General features: G+C 50.3%; 1 protein-coding gene across 1 annotated transcript in view; it reads left to right on the forward strand.

Moving 5' to 3' along the window:
• PLXNA3 (plexin A3) overlaps positions 1-11138 on the forward strand; it is a 522917-nt gene extending 511779 nt beyond the window's left edge. The window contains exons 29-32 of the mRNA XM_086940293.1: positions 3920-4089; positions 4336-4548; positions 5962-6112; positions 8167-11138. Coding sequence (XP_086796419.1) covers positions 3920-4089; positions 4336-4548; positions 5962-6112; positions 8167-8262 — 630 coding nt within the window. The 3' untranslated portion in view covers positions 8263-11138. The remainder of the gene's footprint in view (positions 1-3919; positions 4090-4335; positions 4549-5961; positions 6113-8166) is intronic.
• Positions 11139-19211: the final 8073 nt, after the last annotated feature.

The following is a 19211-nucleotide window of genomic DNA, read 5'->3' on the forward strand; positions in this document are numbered from 1 at the left end:
GATTGTTGTCAACTGACTGAACGGTTCGTGGGAGCATCCTGCTGCTGTGATTGAACATCTGGGGCTGTATTATAGAAGTGCCCCGGGGGCGCAACGGGCATTTGCACCTGCTTTGTGCTCCTCGGGGCACTTTGGTATAAAAGAGGGGCTACAGGCCCCTTCTGTAATACCAAGAGCACTGGCGTACATAAAGCGCCAGCACTATCTTCAGGGGGCGTTTCCTCATTTGCATGGGGAGTGCCCCATGCTAATGGGGGGTTCCTTTTGCCTCCGCGCCCGTACCATAGTCCAGGCATAGAGGCAAAGAAGCTCTCAGGCGGCGTACTGACAGTGCGCCATCTAAAACCTGGCATGCTGTCAATGAGCCCCATGATGGCAGCCCTCTGCAGAGGGTAAAAGGGGCCGTATGGATCCCCCAGACATCCCTTTGCAGGCAGGTGCAATCACTCACTCACCCACCCACCTGCACCGGGAGCTCTCATCGCCCTTCAAAGTGCAGGCAGGTTGCTGCCTGCACTGTGAAAGCACAGAGCGACTTTAAAGCAGCCACTCTGTTTTTCACCTGAATGCGCTGCCCCCAGGGCAGCATGAGTTCACTGCTGCCCTGGGGGCAGTGCATACACCAAAATACAGTTCATTTCCATTGTTTGCGCTGGGCACACCTTTTAAAATTTGCGCCCGGTGCAAACAATGAAAAGGCGCTTTTTGTGCAATACAGGCACTGGGGCCATATTGTAGAAGTGCCCTAGGAGTGCAACAGCTGTTTGCGCCCGCTTTGTGTGCCCCCGAGGATATTACACACGGGGCGCTGGTGCACATACATCACCAGCGCTTCCTCAGAGTGCGTTTCCTCATTTTCATGGGGGCGTGGCCCCATGCAAATGAGGGAATTATTTTGCCTCTGTGCCTGCACTGTATTACAGAAGCGGGTGCAGAGTCAAAGAAGCTCTCAGAAGGCACACTGATAGTGTGCCCCCTGATTGCAGCCCTCTGGCGGGGTTAAAGAGGGTCCCATGGAACCCCTAGACATCCCCTTACAGGTGGGTACAGTCACTACAGCACCTGCCTGCATGGGGATCTCGAATCCCCTTTAAAAGTGCAGGCGGGTGCCACCTGCAATTTGAAAACACAGCTGCTCTGTTCATCACGTGAATGCACTGCCCTGGGGGCAGCGCGGGTTTGCGGCAGCCCTTGATGCAGCGCATTCCCCCTAATACAGCGCATTTTTACTTGATTGCGCCTGGCGCACGTTTTAAAAGGAGCACCCAGCGCAATCAAGGAGAATGTGCCATGTGTTTAATACTCCCCATGTTACTTGTTTCCCAGTTTTATGTGTTTTTAGTAAGGGAGGAACAAATGCATTTGGTAATAGAGCAGAGGCAAGTGACCGGTGACGCTGGCAGCGCCGCTCTGCATCAGTCTGAATTTTGTGGGGTGTTTCCTGGATGCTCCGGTTGCTATTTTAAGCTGCATATCCAGAGTGGCAGGGCTCATGAGCTGCCTTTGCCAAGTGGCACTGAGAGGGATGCGTGGGTTTCACGCGGCCTGCGGTGAGTAACCGTCCACAGTTTACAGTTCTATCTAGCAGGTGGCTGGAACTGGGGCACATAAAACATGCAGCACCTCATTTTGAGATGGCTGTTGCACAGGATTAAAAGAGACTGATGTTAGGGGTTCCCCCAACTGGGAGAAAATTGTTAAAAGCCCCTGTGTTCGATTCGCTCCTCTGCCATCAGTACAGATGATTAACGTACCAAGAAATTGCTTATATCGGAGAGAACTTTAGTGCGGGAGGAAGGACGAGTTACTTACCTGTAATCCTAGTTCTCTTCCAGGGGTATCCTCATCAAAGTCATAAGCACATGAATATTCCTGTGCATGGGCGGGAATATTCATGTGCTTATGACTATTGATGAGGATCCCCGGGAAGAGAACTAGGATTACAGGTAAGTAACTCGTCCTTCCTCCCGCACTAAAGTTCTCACCGACCTAAGCAATTTCTTGGTGCTTTAATCCACTTCATGGAATTTCTGAAGAAAGCCCTGTCTTGCATGTCCATCTCAGTATCCGGATCACCTCCCTATAGCCACGTGAATGCAGGTAATACATTACCACTGCTTGGGGAAGCTGCACCCATCATCCACTGGTCACCTTTCCAAACCAGTGGCATCCAGAATGGATCCTAGCGGATTCAGTGCACAGCTGCCGTACTAGCATGCTTACATCACAGGATCACTCTACACAAGCACACACCTGACTTGCATATGTGATGTCAGGCCAATGTCCTGGGTGAGAAAAGTAGAAATGTACAACAACAAAAAGAGGGGGCCGGCGGACCACACTCAATGAACATAGGTCTCGCATTTGCGAGAGTTTAAGCTATTGGCATTGTAAATGACAATGCCTTTTATTTATCTTTTTTGATAATTAACACACAAATAAAAGGCATTGCCATTTACATTGTCACAAACTCTTGTAAATGCGAGACCTACTGCATTTCAAAGAAGCGGTTGCCACTGCTTGGAAGGTGAAAGCAAGCATGGCACGCTGAATGTTGCAGGGAAGCATGTCATGCCCGCAGTAGGAGAAACTCATTAAAGAAAATAGTGCTTCTCTTCCAGGGGATCCTCATCAATAGTCATAAGCACTGAATATTCCTGCACGGTGACGGTCCCCGTGCACGGACGGGAATATGAGGATACCCCTGGAAGAGAACGAGGATTACAGGTAAGTAATTATCCTAACAGACTAAATAAGACCTACTGTGTAACAGCCAAAGTAAAAGGGCCAGTCCTTATGGGAGGGTACAAATGAAGACAAGGCGGTACTAACAAGCTGGTGTTTGTATCTGAAGCCAGCATTCACAAAGGACAATGGCACAAGCCAATGACAAATATGGGCGGAGAGAGGGCGGGGCTTCAAGTACATACGACTACAGCATGCCTCGCAGAGCAGCGCATGCGCTACCCAGTCTCGACCTAAAAAGGACGGTCGACTACAAAATTGCAACCCACAGTACACCTCTACGCACTCTTTCTGCCCTGGACGTTGTATATAAATACAACATCCATGGCAGCAAGAGTATTCTGTCCACTTTAAAAGTAGTATAGGTCCTTGACTTTGCATAATTGGGGATAGGCCTAGACCTGTGCACATTCCCTAGATTAGCATGATGCCAGGACCAGAATAAAAAATCTGAAAGATTCACACGCAATTGAAGACTAAAGTCAGCGGAACACACCTGTATACCGCACTGAGACATGGAATTACACCTTTGATGTTTGTAATCTGTTACGTTCCTTACAGCGGTGACAGATGGTGATTACATTAGGTTTGATGAAAATACCCATTGCGTTCTTTCAATTAAAAGTGGGCTCTATAAAAGGCCACTAATACCCAACCATTTGGAAGCCTTAGTATGGAGGTGTTCTATTCTGTATACTAAAGTAGATTGTGTGACCCGGTGCTGCATGGCAGGTGATACGTGCTTTGGCGCATGTGGTTTGTGGTAATAAGTCTTGCAGTCACAAAGGGAGCTACGTGGTAGGCGTGATGTGCATTGACGGGGCTGTGTGTGGGTTTCCATGCTGGCTACGCAGGTGTAATGTTGTATATCAGGAATGAGATGCATTGGAATATTTCTGTGTTAGTCTCAATGCAGGCATAGTTGAAGTGTTACAGAGAAGGACTGAGGCGCATTGGCAGAGCGTTCGGGTGTCGGCGGTCAAATGTGTTTATCCACATCCTGGAATTGCAGCCCACTATGTGTTCCATTAGCAGAATTGAGTTCTTGCCAGTTACCTGGCCTATCTCGTAAAAGAACCTGATCTCTCCTACAAGACTGGTGGCCTCTGCACAGTATTTGCATTGGGAGAATGCATTCACTGCCACTAAGCCATGCACCCCTTTCTTCCTCCAGGGCACGTTGCAGAAGTTTGTGGACGACCTTTTCGAGACGGTCTTCAGCACTGCACATCGGGGCAGTGCCCTCCCCCTGGCCATCAAATACATGTTCGATTTTCTGGACGAACAGGCCGACCGTCGTCAAATCACCGACCCTGACGTGCGTCACACCTGGAAAAGCAACTGGTAAGTTGGCATTACTGAGCTGCTGGGTGTGAATAGAAAGGTTAGGGCCTGGCCCGCCATGATTACCAGGAGAAGCTGCTTTAAGAGTGCCATGCAGACGAGCAGCGAGCCTAGATTTTATTCAGACTTATTGAGCCTTACCCATAGCTGCAACAAAGGCATTTCTCAGTGGGTTTTTTTCTGTGACATTTCCAATGCTTGGAGAAGGTAGCATGCATGTCATTACCTGTTCTGTCTCTTATCCAGTCTGCCCCTGCGCTTCTGGGTGAACGTCATCAAGAACCCACAGTTCGTCTTTGACATCCATAAGAACAGCATCACGGATGCCTGCCTCTCGGTGGTGGCGCAGACCTTCATGGACTCCTGCTCCACCTCTGAGCACCGCCTGGGCAAGGACTCGCCCAGCAACAAGCTGCTCTATGCCAAGGACATCCCGAACTACAAGACCTGGGTGGAACGGTAAGAAGCCGAAACATGTCGGACAGTTTTGTGTCTTGGCCTTGAGATGTGTAGCCTGAGGGGACAGCTCTGTTCTTAAAGACCTGTATCTGTAGACCTTAGAGATGGCTGCATCTGTATGACCTTAGAGACGGCTGCATCTGTATGACCTAAGAGACGGCTGCATCTGTATGACCTAAGAGACGGCTGCATCTGTATGACCTAAGAGACGGCTGCATCTGTATGACCTAAGAGACGGCTGCATCTGTATGACCTAAGAGACGGCTGCATCTGTATGACCTAAGAGATGGCTGCATCTGTATGACCTAAGAGATGGCTGCATCTGTATGACCTAAGAGACGGCTGCATCTGTATGACCTACGAGACGGCTGCATCTGTATGACCTACGAGACGGCTGCATCTGTATGACCTACGAGACGGCTGCATCTGTATGACCTACGAGACGGCTGCATCTGTATGACCTACGAGACGGCTGCATCTGTGTGACCTACGAGACGGCTGCATCTGTGTGACCTAAGAGACGGCTGCATCTGTGTGACCTAAGAGACGGCTCCATCTGTGTGACCTAAGAGACGGCTCCATCTGTGTGACCTAAGAGACGGCTCCATCTGTGTGACCTAAGAGACGGCTGCATCTGTATGACCTAAGAGACGGCTGCATCTGTACGACCTTAGAGATGGCTGCATCTGTATGATCTTAGAGACGGCTGCATCTGTATGACCTTAGAGACGGCTGCATCTGTATGACCTAAGAGACGGCTGCATCTGTACGACCTTAGAGATGGCTGCATCTGTATGACCTTGGAGACGGCTGCATCTGTATGACCTTAGAGACGGCTGCATCTGTATGACCTAAGAGATAGCTGCATCTGTACGACCTTAGAGATGGCTGCATCTGTATGACCTTAGAGACGGCTGCATCTGTATGACCTAAGAGACTGCTGCATCTGTATGACCTAAGAGACGGCTGCATCTGTATGACCTAAGAGACGGCTGCATCTGTATGACCTAAGAGACGGCTGCATCTGTATGGCCTAAGAGACAGGTGTGTGCTGTGGTGCCTGAGCCTGTAAAGTCTGTTTAACCTGTGAGATAGCTCATTCTGACACCTGTTCCTACAAGTTGCTTTCTGAATGCTGAGCCTGTGTGATCTGTGTGGCCTGAATGCTGACACAGCTGCTGAGCCAGTGTATTCTGTATGGCCTTAGGGTTCCCTCTGCTCTCTGAAACGAGAGCTTGCTGCGCTGCCCTCCGTGACCCGAGGGGTTCAAGCTTTGAGACTGGTTTGAAATATTCTCCTTTTCTCTTCCCCAGTCCCTTCTCCTACTGTGCTGCCAGACTCTGGCAGAGTAAACAAAAGCCCTCAGTCTTTGTTTCATGCATTCATTTGTCCTTGCTTGTTCTCCTCTGGTAGGTACTACAGGGACATCGGGAAGATGGCCGCCATCAGCGACCAGGATATGGATGCGTACCTGGTGGAGCAGTCCCGCATCCACGCCAGCGAGTTCCAGTCTCTGAGTGCACTCAGCGAGCTCTACTTCTACATCAATAAATACAGGGAAGAGGTGAGTGGCTCCTCACAGCTGCATGCTTTGCAATCCCGCCTTCCCATGGTGTCTGCACGCCATTGCACGTCTGGTCATGATGAACCAATGACTACACGATGTGCCCTCTTTCTTTCACATTTCGTTACAAAGAGGGCACCCGCTGACAAAAAAATCAAGCACACAGACAGAAAGAGGAAATGATGGAAGAAAACCCCTTAGCAGAAATATAGAAGATTCTTTTGTAGCTGTGTAAGAAAGGTTGAAAACCTAGTAGGCACCATTAGTAGGCCTGGGCGGTGAACTTTCCTCCATTCGCGGAGTTTTATGCACTCCGCGGAGCTTGCTGAGTGCAGGAAACTCCGCTGTACGGTATGCAGCAGTGTTTTTTCCTCGCTCGCGATCAAGAACTGTAAGTTTACGAGCGTGAGCTGCCGCTCGGGTAGAATTTCTACCCGAGCGGCTGGAATACCAGCACAAACTGCAGTTCGCACTGCACTCCGCCACTCGCTGAACTTTGCAGAGTTTTTTTGTAATTTTGCGGATTTCCACGTAGCAAAACTGCACAAACTACGCCCAGGCCTGACCATTAGATGACAAGTAAACACAGCCCCTGGAACAAAACTTAGTTTTCAGTCAAACAGCTCTATATAGAAGCCAGAAATGCCCAGAATCCCTGCTTGAATGGAATAAGCTGCCACGGTCACTCTACTGGACACACAGCTTTCCAAAGTGGCAAAACATCATCTCTGTTGTATATCATAAGTGTGAGCTCCATTCTCCTTAAAATGAAAAACACGTGCCCCGAGTTGCGCTTTCAGTCAGTTGCACCATTACACGTCTCATTTGGCTGATTGTGCTAAAATGTTGACTACATTTTCTGGGTAAAGTTCCTTGTGTTTGAGGATACTGAATGTGCACAGAGACCTCTTCTGAAACCCTTGATGGGATTACTTGTTGATAGGAAACTGAGGTGGCATTGTGGGCAAAAGAACGATGGGTTGGGACGTTACCCTGAGAGATTGCCAGTGGTTAGACAAATTGCAAGCTTTCCTCCCATCACCTTTTGTGTGTTTCATAACTAGTTAATAACCTTTCCTTCCATTCGCAGCATAGTCACCCATCCTTCACAGAGGGTGCCAAGAATGCTTGTAGCATCCGTTGTAATGCCCAGGGAACCAGTAACCTTTTGAAAGGATGCCCAGAGACAATCCTAGGCTTCCAAAAGAGCAAAAGACAGTGCGTGACCAAAAGCGAATGAGAGTCCCATCAGAGGACAGTAGAGCTTCCCAGCTTCACCGAAGGACTTGTCGGGATTGTCCTGACTGAATAAAAGGCTCATACTGTGAGGTGGACCTTTTGTAAGCCACCGAGGACCCCCATTTGTTTATCAAGGAGATGGAGAGACATTTGTATAATAAGCCCACAATCCCTTCAAGCTGGTACCAAGTGGGCTCAGAAAATCATGTCCTTCAAGGAGCTCACTGCCCAACCAACTTTTGTTAATTCATAAAGAGTCTTGAAGTAGAAACCTGACAACAAAACTCCCCCTAGCAGCACAGGAATTAGGGTCATGTGAACTTCAGACAACACCCTGACCCGTTGGGTGGTCCCGAGTCCTACTCCTCCAGGACTGGGTCTGCGTCTTACTGTGGATTCAGCGCTACAGATTCCTTAGTTGCATTTCACTTCCTGTTCCCTGCGGTGTTGCTTGTACCTGCTTTCCCCTGCATGCTGTCTCTCCTTGTGCTTGCATGTGTCCTGGGAGTGTGTCTCACAGCTTCTGGGGGGAGTTAGTAGGTGCGTGCCCTCTCTGCTGTAACACTGCAATATACCAAAAGTTAGTGTGCGCATGCGCGCCTACTGTAGTCGGCTTCTGGCTATTCCTGAGTGTTTCATTGTATCCTTTACTTTTTTCTTGGTGTTCAGATCTGCACTGCACGCCCTTGATTCCTCCAAGGGGTGGAGGAAGCGTAACTTTGTGCATAAGTGGTACTGCCTAGATTGTCCAAGAAGCAGGCCTTTCCTGATTGGCTGCTCCATAACTCTCCTGTTGATCTTCCCTCCTCTTCCAGATTCTCACTGCACTGGACCGGGACGCCTACTGTCGGAAGCATAAGCTGCGCCAGAAGCTGGAACAAGTCATCAGCTTGATTTCAAGCAACAGCTGAGCGGACGGGCATCCGGCACCATGGCAGGTCCCAGAAGCCAGCGCACGCGTGGACTGCAGCTTCAAACGGGAGAACGCATTTCATTGGAACAAAAAGACAATATTAATGAAACTCTAGCTATAAGTTCAACAATCGGAGACCGGGCGAAAGCTGCAATCGTGAACTTTCACCTCCGCTCGCCGAAAACGGAGTCGAGATCCTGCTAAAGCCCCTTCCAGCCCATGCCGAGGGGGCAATTCAGGGGGTTCTTGGAAGGCGTGTCGGTGAGACACCCCACAATTGTCTGCGGCACTGGCCGCCCAATAGCGTATCAATCAGTGTCTTAGGGTGCATTGCTGGCTGCTTGTCTGATCAAATCAGGATGGAGGGTTCCTTTATCCTCCTGCAGAGGAAGGAAGATCACATTTCCTTTTATTGTCTTTTTTACTTTTACCCCATGAACATATCACTTGACTGGTTGAGGATCATAGTCCTGATGGCGAATTGTGCTATCTTTCGCCAGCCTCCTCTTTGCCTAAGACGTGCGCAGCATCTCCCTGGAGGAAGACTTTTGTTCCCTTGGTGCAGGTAGCTGCTCGTGTAAGCACTTTGAAGGCAGGATGCGAGACAGCGGCACAAGACTGTTCATAGTCGTCTATCCCCCATGGTTGGCCATCCAATGGACTTTGCCGGCCACCAGGATATAAGATGAACCATTTGCCACCAGCACCGGATCGGGTTGATGTGCGAGTGTAGGGCTGTGTTCTGAGTTCTTCGTGTCTCCTGGGGGCTGGATGTGGAATGGATTCTTCTATCCTTTGGTGGTCCTTGGAACGATGCAACAACTTGAGCAATCTCGGCTTCCCTCACTGCCTGTTCTAAGGTCTTTGGTGGGTGGATAGGGGGAGACGAGCTCTAACCCTGGTGATCCTCTTGTCTCATTCCTGGGAGGGTGGGGGGGGAGGAAGGGAGCTGGGATGTATTTATAGAGGATCAGTGTCTGTATTTCTAGTGCCTTTTGTTGCGTTCTGTCTTGAGTGACGGTAGTACGTGCCACTGACATGTAGTTCCCTAGTAGGATCTAGCGCGCACACGGAGTAAGGCCAGGCCCTGAAGGCAGCAAGAGCCAAGGCCCTCTGCTTGAACGAGTCCTGTTAGCACCATCCCGGTGCCTCAACCCAACTCTGAAATTTGCCCTGCTTCTTGAACTCAGATGGCCGCTGCTTCTCCCATAATGCACCTTCGGCTGCTCACATGTCGAGCACTCATCCTTGGCTTCTTCGGATGACCAGCCTTCCACTAAAGGGCTGCCCCCAGGAAGCACTTCACACATTTCACAGGAGTGTGGTACGCCCGTGCTGCCGTCTCCTATCCGCAGCCATACAAGCGAGCCTGCCAGTTCGCAAACCTTCCCCTTCACACTTACCCTCTTGCCAGGGCTCCGGAACCCCAGTTTGCTCAGCATCCCTGCTAGGTAGGGGTGGTGGTGTAGACTTTCCAAATGGCCCACCCATTCAATGGGTCAGGGACAGCAACTTTGTCATTTGCACGAATACACAGGCGTGCGTTGGGGGAGGGTATGTGTTAGGAGTATAAGTTGATTTCCCTTTTTTCCATGAAAAAGTAGAACGTGCCCTCCCTCAAAAGAGACTGTGCATTAATCCAGTTATTGACCACTAGTTTAGCGGTGTACACCGCACTGATGCCACATTTGGTCATACCTGAAAATGAGAGCTAGCCGACAGAAGTCACAAGGTAGAACAAATGCATTGTGAAAGTAACCAGGACTTCTCTTCCATCCCCCAGAGTATCTATCCCCTGATATAGTGATCGGGCTGATCGGGAGTTTGTTAGCCAAGCTTCACCGCACACCCAGTGGCGTGACTAGCTCTGCAGCTCTCTGTATGTGTTGTGTGCTCGCGCACGGCGTAGGTCCTCACCACTTTTCCGTAGTTGATCAGTTCTGTTGTGCCAGACTTGCATGGTCACTTTTCTCAAATAACTAATCTTGTTCCTCTCCAGCATCACCTGTCACATTGGACCAAACCCTTCGCGAGGATGCATTGAACTCTACTACAGCACTCTTGATAAGTGACCAATCCCTAGTGTGAGGCCTGCACTGCCTCCCATTGTGTATATGAAATTCCTGTCTCCTCTTGTTCATGCAGTGGGTGTCCTCACTTGCAACATGCTGCTGGCGAGAGACATGTTTGTACGCAAGGGACCTCTCCAGTGCGAGCTCGTGTAGTGTGATCTTGAACTCTTGCTAATGTGCAAACTCAGTAATCGCCACTCGTGGCTGGGCGTCTTAAGAGAGGGTTCACATCATACGCTACATGAGAACCTCACATGTCCCAGGAATTGACACATAATTAGTTTTATGTCTTGCATGTAAACCAAGCTGTGCTGGCATTAAAGCCTCTTGAACAATCCCACAACACAAACCCACATACCTGTATCGATGTGAATGCGGACACACACAGGCACACTTTTCACATTCCCACTAATGAACCAAGGACAGGCACATTCAGGCGATGGCCAGGCTGCCCTCAGAGGCCGGAGCAGGCAGCAACCGGGGTCCAGCGGCTGCGTGGATGCATTTCAAGACTGCACCGGGTACAGGAATGACACGCGCCACCATTTATTTATGACTCCCTCTCATTATTTATTGTATTTAAATTATTGCCCCTATCACGTCTTTAAGAAGAGAAGACAGAAACCTACACGCTCACAGAGAAATGAAATTGTATTGTGTACGCGTCACTGTTTCCAAAAAGCCATGTCTCACTTTTTCTTTTTTTAGAAATATATATTGTACATAATATTTTTTACAAGGCCTTCTGTTCTTTTTTTCTTTTGAGATGTAATATTTAGTAAAAGGTGCATAAATCTTAAAATGCTCATGTTGTTTCTTTAAGAGAAGATTGGGGTGTATCACTGATCATTGAGACTGGATCCACTTCAGCCTGCTCCATTTCATTCACAGGTTTCCGTATGCCCCATACGGTCGACTGGCTCGTTGTGCCCGCTTGCATGTGCTTCACAGTAGTTCGAGTGATCTACTGTGTGATCGAGGCATCAACCCTCTCCGGTGGCCTGAATATTTTGCTAATCCTGCTTCTCTCTCAGGGGCTCTCCATTGATAATCATAACCACTGAATAGTCCCGCCTACGTACGGGGATCACGGAGCACCTTTCCTTAGCATGTCTTAATTGCAGATGTTGGCCTTTCTTCAGGAAGGCCTGTAGAAACACTTAAGAACATTGTGCAGCATATAAAGAAGGCTACAGTGGCTAAATTCTTCATATTGTACTTAAAAAGGGGGGGGGCATATATATGAGTATTTATAGCCAAATACATTTGTAGGCAGCTTAAATCTCTTTCACAAACTCTTTAAAAAAAAATAAAAGTAGTGAGATGAAGCATAGCAGGATAGGGTAGCCCTATAGGCTGTCACTATGTGAGTGTAAAAACAACGTCTGTGCCTTTTAGGGCCCAGAGTCAACAAGTATCCCATCATGCTGAGGGGGTGGCAGTTTCATCCTTTTTTTTACAGCTCCTGGTGATAGGACCTTGGAGCACTGAGCTCAGCCTTTTTTGGATTTTTCTCTTAAAAAATCTCACATAGATTTTTGTGACAACTGTTTCATTTAACTGTGTTCTACTGTCCCTTTCGTTTTCTGTTTTTTCAGACTAATTTTTGGTATGTAGTCAAATATAATGCTATCTTTATATGTAAAGTGTCCTGCCTGTGGAGAGAAAGAAGGCCAAGTCAGACCCTCATGATGCCTGCATCATCTGCCTTCCTGAGAGCCATGGTCTTGACAAATACCAACACTGCAGGAAGTTGTTGAGACGTATCCCGAGGGAAAGGGAGAAGATTTGCCTCCATGACACAGCAGAGCGACGGAGGCAGCAGGCGCAGTCTGAAGGTGGGACTTCAAAAGAGCGAGAAGAGGGCCAGTCCTCTACCAGGTCTCTTCCACCTTCTTTTGGGGACTCCAGGCATGGGAGATCGCAAAAGCGAAGCCCACATCAAAAACGTAATTCCAAGTCAACATCGAGAGCATAGATGTAAATCCCTACATGTTCACAGTTAAGGGTTGGGTCGACTTCAAAGAGGAAATTACTTTCAACATTGAGACATAGGAGGTCAATGTTGAAAGAGACTGCAACATCGAGGCACAGGAGAAGTTCGATGTCGGAGTCTGTCCACGTCTAGACAATCCAGACCTGTTGAGAAAGTCAGAAAATTAAGACCTATACATCTACCATCCTCTCCTGACTCTGAATACTCCACGGTATATTTTCCATGGTCACCTATGCTGCTTCCAGACTCTCCTGCTCCTCGTCCACTTTTGACTCCGCTTACTCGACCTCCTCTGGCACCTCATCCGGATGTACCATGGTTCGAGGCATGTGGGCTGCTGAATTCATATCTGTGCATAGATCGCCGCCTAGTGTTTGGTCCGGATGATTGCACATTGTTGTCCTGGAAGAGTCTTCGAAGTATCACGAGATAGGTGGCTCCTCCCCTGGACTACAGTGCGCATGGGCATCGCCTCCATCCCCAGATTGTTTTTTTCCGCCATTGGGTTCGGATGTGTCTCGGTTCCCTCTGTCGGAATCGATAGTTGTTAAACTTTTCTACTCGAGACCAAAAGGTCTTTAGGCTGAGCGTCGGTATCGTTTCGTTCGGGTTTCTTGTCTGTCTCTCAGCTCCGAACTCTTGCTACCCATCCGCGTGCTCTCGGCGCGGACGGGCCTACTCTACGCTCCAGCTATGGAACGAACTCCGTTCAAGAGGTGTCCGGTGTGTACCTCCAAGTATTCACACCTCGACGTGCACCCTGTGTGCAACAAATGTCTGTCACCGGACCATGACGAAGACAGATGCATGGCATGTTCGAAGTTCCGGTGTAAGAAAACTCTCAAGATTCGTCGGGCCGCTAGACTCCAGGCCCAGTTATCGGCTACCCCGGCGCCCCCACCAGACAACATCTTCGAAGAATTTGTTGAAGACGACGACGCCATACAAGTTTCGGACTCTAGTCCCGCGTCCGAGGGGGATGCCTACGACGCGGGTGATGAGGACTTTGACGAAGCCGGCGACGAGGTAGGGGACGACGATGGGGCCATTGCCACCGTGGGGGATAGCTCGGAGGAAGAGCATCCCCAAACAGACTCAGGGGTCAACCCCCTTCATGCGGCCCAGGTCGAGGGATCGCCTTCGGGCCTTACCCAAGACCTCGTTACTAGTCCAACAGCCCCGCCTCCGGGCCCGGTCACTGACATTTCTGAGGCGCCACTCCCGTTAAAGAAAACGAAAGTGAAGCCATCGGGATCCACTCCCCCGGTTTCGAAACCGAAAGTGAAAGTTGCGCTGGTGCAGAAGGCTCTGGAGGCGTCAACTGCCAAACAATTCAAAATGGCCGACTTGAAGAGCCACGCCAAAATGGCCGACCCGAAGCCCTCGGGGTCGACGCCGAAGGCGAAGTCGACCGACGCGGCTGCGTCGGCGCCGAAGATGGTCGTGGTCGATGACCCGAAGACGGCTCCGAAGAAGCGTCAGGGCGACGCCGCGGCCCAGCCTCAGCCGGCGCCGGCCCTCGGGGACAAAGAACGTGAGGTGTCGGCTCCGAAAAGGGTGCCTTTCGTCGAACCGACTCCCGACTCAGGAAGATCGCTCGAGCCAGTCAAGCCCTCTCCAGCCTTAACCAAAAAGGTCGCAGAATCCCTGCAGCGGATTCGGAAGGACGCTATGGTTCCCGAACCACGAAACGTGGCGCCGAAGCACACGCCTAAGCCTGCGAAGGCGCAAACGCCTATCCGCTTTACCCTGCCGCCGAAGTCGACGCCAAAGGCTTTCGCTCCGAAGCATGGGGCAGGCGGGCCCTCGAAGGAGGTATCAACGCCCAAAGCGGCATTAGTGGTGTCGAAGCCCTGGCTCCAGCCACTTGCAGAAGAAGAGCATCGAGAGGTCATCATCGACACCAATACTGGGAAACTGTCTCTCCTCAAAAGGAAAATCACCACGGAGCCGGTGTTGGAACATTTTCGGATTCCTCTCAAGAATAAGAGGGACTCTGCGGGGACTTCGGCCCCGATAGAGCCTATGTCTCCACAAGCCTTAGAACACTCGCCAACGCGTTCCAATGCAGGGGATGCTGACAATGAGGACGTCGAGTACAACTATCCGGCGCTCGGATCCGGAGGAGGAGCATGAACCTTGGTCTGCCGAAGGCGACCCAGAGGACCCGCAGTCGGGCCAGGAACCGCAGCTTTTTGCGGCCAAGACTTCACCGACGGAGGACTCGGCAGCCTTCAACGCTTTGATTGAGAGAGCTGCAGCTAACCATGATGTCGAGCTGCACTCAGACCCTGTGGATGTGGACTTTTTATTTGACACTTTCTCAGTGGCTGAAAAGTCAGTCAAAACACTGCCAATGCTTAAGGGAGTGCTGAAGCACGCAACGGAGGTCTTCAAAGAGCCCACCCGGGCGCGTGTCATTAACCCTCGCATTGATAAGAAATATAAGGCAGCGCCCTCGGATCCAACATACATCAAGGGACACTTGCCACTGGACTCGTTGGTTGTATCCAACGCTCGGAAGAGGGCGAACTCGCAGACCACTGGTGACGCTCCTCCCCCAGACAAAGAGTCTAAAATATTTGAGGCCTCAGGGAAACGGATTGCTGCACAGGCAGCTAATATTTGGCGAATCTCAAACACACAGGCCCTACTTGCACGCTACGATAGGGCTCATTATGACACCTTAGAATCACTACTGCAACACTTGCCTGACCAGTACAAGGAGGCAGGTGAAATGTTAATTCAGGAGGGAAAGCTCATCACAAACGCTTCCATCAAATGTGCGCTGGACGTGGCTGATACGGCCTCCAGGGCCATCAACACTAGCGTGTTGCTTAGAAGGCATGCTTGGCTTAGGATCTCAGGGTTCAAACCGGATATACAAACGACAATCCTGAACCAAACAGTTAATCCTGACCACCTGTTCGGCCCAGAGGTGGATGCGACACTGGAAAAAATGAAAAAAGATACAGACACTGCCAAGTCTATGGGGGCCCTCCAGTCTCAGCAGTTTCGGAGTGGTTCCTTTCGCCGCTCCAATTCCAGAGGCACCTCAAGGGGTCAGGCATCGCAGTCCACACAGTATTATAAAAGTAACACCCAAACCTCATACACCAACAAAGGTAGAGGTGGCTACAGAGGCAACAACGTCAAGGGCAGGGGACGTGGAAACAACAGCTCCAGGTCCACCACCGCCAACAAGCAGTGACGTCTTGTCACTGCCCCCCGACCATACAACACCGGTCGGGGGGAGACTCCAGCAGTTCCTGCCCGCGTGGAAATCCATCACCACGGACAGGTGGGTCAAGTCACTTATCCAGTACGGTTACTGTCTGGAACTTACTTCCACTCCACCAAACATACCCCCAAGGAGCCGTCCTATGTCCGGCGAGCACTTGCACTTGTTGCAGCAGGAAGTTCAAGTCATGCTGCAAAAAGGGGCAATAGAGCTCGTTCCATTGCAAGAAAGGGGAACAGGGGTTTACTCCCTGTATTTTCTAATCCCCAAAAAGGACGGATCCCTCAGGCCCATCCTGGACCTCAGGCCCCTCAACTGGTACATTCTCTCGGAGCACTTCCATATGCTCACGTTACAGCAAGTACTCCCTCTGCTTCAACAGGGGGACTTCCTGGCTACGCTGGATCTGAAAGATGCATATTTTCATATCCCCCTGCATCCTTCCCACAGGAAGTATCTCAGATTTACGATTCAAGACCAGCATTACCAGTTCAGGGTTCTGCCGTTCGGGGTCACCACGGCGCCAAGGGTATTTACAAAGTGCCTGGCGACTGTGGCGGCGCATCTCCGACGCCAAAATGTCCACGTCTACCCTTACCTGGACGACTGGCTCATCCAAGCAAGAACAGAACAGCAGTGCGTCGACCATGTGTCCCGCACCATTCATCTCCTGCACGATCTGGGATTCTCTCTGAACTACCCGAAATCCCATCTCCAGCCCGCCCATGTGCGACAATATCTGGGCGCGACAATAAACTCTGGCAGCCACTGCGCAGCCAAATTCAGTGAGAATCGCCAGTATCCAAACGCTGATCCAACGATTCAGACCCCAACACTCGCTTCCAGCGAAAGTGTTCATGCAGTTGATAGGCATGATGGCCTCCTGCATCTCCATTGTCCCGCACGCGAGGCTACATATGCGTCCGCTTCAGGAGTGCCTAGCACGTCAGTGGACTCAGGCTCATGGGCAACTGACAGACCTAGTGTTGGTGAGCGGTCGGGCATACAACTCTCTGCATTGGTGAAATCCACAAAACCTTTGCCAGGGCCGACCATTCCAAGAGCCTGTGCCACAGATTATCCTGACGACAGACGCTTCTCTCCAGGGATGGGGAGCGCATGTACTCCACTACACAGTGCAGGGACTATGGACACTACAGCAAAGGAAGATGCACATCAATGTGTTGGAACTGATGGCAATCTTCATGGCCTTAAAGGCGTTCAAAGTACATCTGTGCAACAAAGTTTTGTTGATCCGGACGGACAACATGACGGCCATGTACTACATTCAGAAGCAGGGAGGCACACACTCTCCGCAGCTGTCTCATCTGGCTCAGAGCATGTGGAAGTGGGCCATTCAGAGGAACATCTTCCTCATGGCAGAGCATCTCCCGGGCAAGGACAACCAGATGACGGACCTGCTCAGCAGGCACAGCCATCAGATGCACGAGTGGGAGATACATCCATCAGTACTCCAACCGTACTTCCAAAGGTGGGGTCATCCAGAGATAGACCTGTTCGCCACAAAGGAGAACGCAAAATGCCGAAGCTTCGCCGCCAGGTTCCCACACCCGCAATCACAGGGCAATGCGATGTGGATGAACTGGTCAGGCAGATTTGCGTACGCTTTTCCCCCAGCACCTCTGATACCGCTGGTGGCACGCAAGCTCAGGCAGCACTCGATGACTCTCATCCTGGTTGCTCCAACGTGGGCTCGCCAACCGTGGTACACCACGTTTCTGGAACTCTCCGTGGTACCGCATCAAAGGCTTCATCTCACTCCCAGCCTTCAGACGCAGAGCCATGGCGACATTCAGCACCCAGATCCGCAACAGCTCAACCTGGCGATCTGGCTCCTGAAGTCCTAGAGTTTGGCTACCTCAATCTTCCTCCCGATTGCATGAACATCATTCGGGAGGCAAGGAAGCCCACTACTAGAGCCTGTTATGCGGCTAAATGGAAAAGGTTTGTCATTTACTGTGTTAACCACAATATTGACCCGCTAGATGCTTCCATTCAAAACATCATTTGTTACCTGTTTCACCTGTATCAATGCAATTTGGCGTACTCTTCCATCCGCATTCACCTGTCTGCTATGGCAGCATACCTCCAGAATAGGCAACACCTGTCACTTTTTAAGGTCCCTGCTATCAAGGCTTTTCTGGAAGGACTCAAGAGTCATTCCACCAAGGACCCCACCAGCTCCAGAATGGAACCTCAATGTGGTTCTTACAAGACTGATGTGTCCTCCCTTCGAGCCACTGCACTCTTGTGAGCTTCAGTTTCTGACTTGGAAGGTTGCGTTCTTGGTAGCAATTACATCGCTACGGAGGGTTAGCGAGCTGCAGGCGCTCACCATCCAAGAACCTTTCTTCCAAGTGCATGCTAACAGGGTTGTGCTCCGCACTAACCCTAAATTCTTACCCAAGGTTGTATCTCAATTCCATATAAACCAAACAATTGAGTTGCCGGTGTTTTTCCAAAACCCAGAGACGCTGGCGGAGCGGATGCTCCACACCCTTGACGTTAAGAGAGCCTTAATGTACTACGTGGACAGGACAAAAGATTTTCGCAAAACCAAGCAGCTTTTTGTTGCTTTTGCCACACACCACAAGGGAAACGCTATCTCCAAAGCTGGGATCGCTAGGTGGATTGTGAAATGCATTCAAATCTGTTACGCTAAAGCTAAACGCACTCTCACTATCCCACCAAGAGCCCACTCAACCAGGAAGTTGGGGGCCTCTATGGCTTTCCTAGGTAACATTCCCTTAGAAGATATTTGCAGAGCAGCCACATGGTCTACCACACATACTTTCACTAAACATTACTGTGTAGACGTGCACTCCAAACAGCAGGCAGCTGTTGGTCAGGCTGTTCTCAAAACACTTTTTCAGACTGCTGCAGCTGGCACGGGCGGCCACCGCTAATGGAGGGACTGCTATGTATTCTATGCACAGATATGAATTCAGCAGCCCACATGCCTCGAACTGCAAATGCTACTTACCAGTATGCATCTGTTCTTGGCATGTAGGGCTGCTGACATTCATATCGCCCACCCTCCTCCCCGGCGCCTGTAGCAGCTGCAGTATTCATATATATTTATGCTCATAGCATGGTCATCACTCACATACTTCACTCCATCTCTGCCAATGGCTAAAAACAATCTGGGGATGGAGGCGATGCCCATGCGCACTGTAGTCCAGGGGAGGAGCCACCTATCTTGTGATACTTCGAAGACTCTTCCAGGACAACAATGTGCAATCATCCGGACCCAACACTAGGCGGCGATCTATGCACAGATATGAATGTCAGCAGCCCTACATGCCAAGAACAGATGCATACTGGTAAGTAGCATTTGCATTACTCCGCATACTATTACTCCGCATACCGTTACAACGCGACTTTTACAACGCATACCATTACAACGCATAGCGCTTTGGGGTGCTGGATAGTGGTAAGTATAATTTACTATTCTAACTCCAGTCCCCGTGGACCCTAGGGAAGGTGTTGGATAGTAAATTATACTTATTCCCTATCCTAGAGCGCCCCCCAGCGCAATGCGTTGTAATGGTATGCGGAGTAAAAGTCGCGTTGTAATGGTAGTGTGGAGTAAAAGATGCGTTGTAACGGGTGTATAC

Source organism: Lissotriton vulgaris, chromosome 10 (assembly GCF_964263255.1).
Source record: "Lissotriton vulgaris chromosome 10, aLisVul1.2, whole genome shotgun sequence".
NCBI lineage: Eukaryota > Metazoa > Chordata > Amphibia > Caudata > Salamandridae > Lissotriton > Lissotriton vulgaris.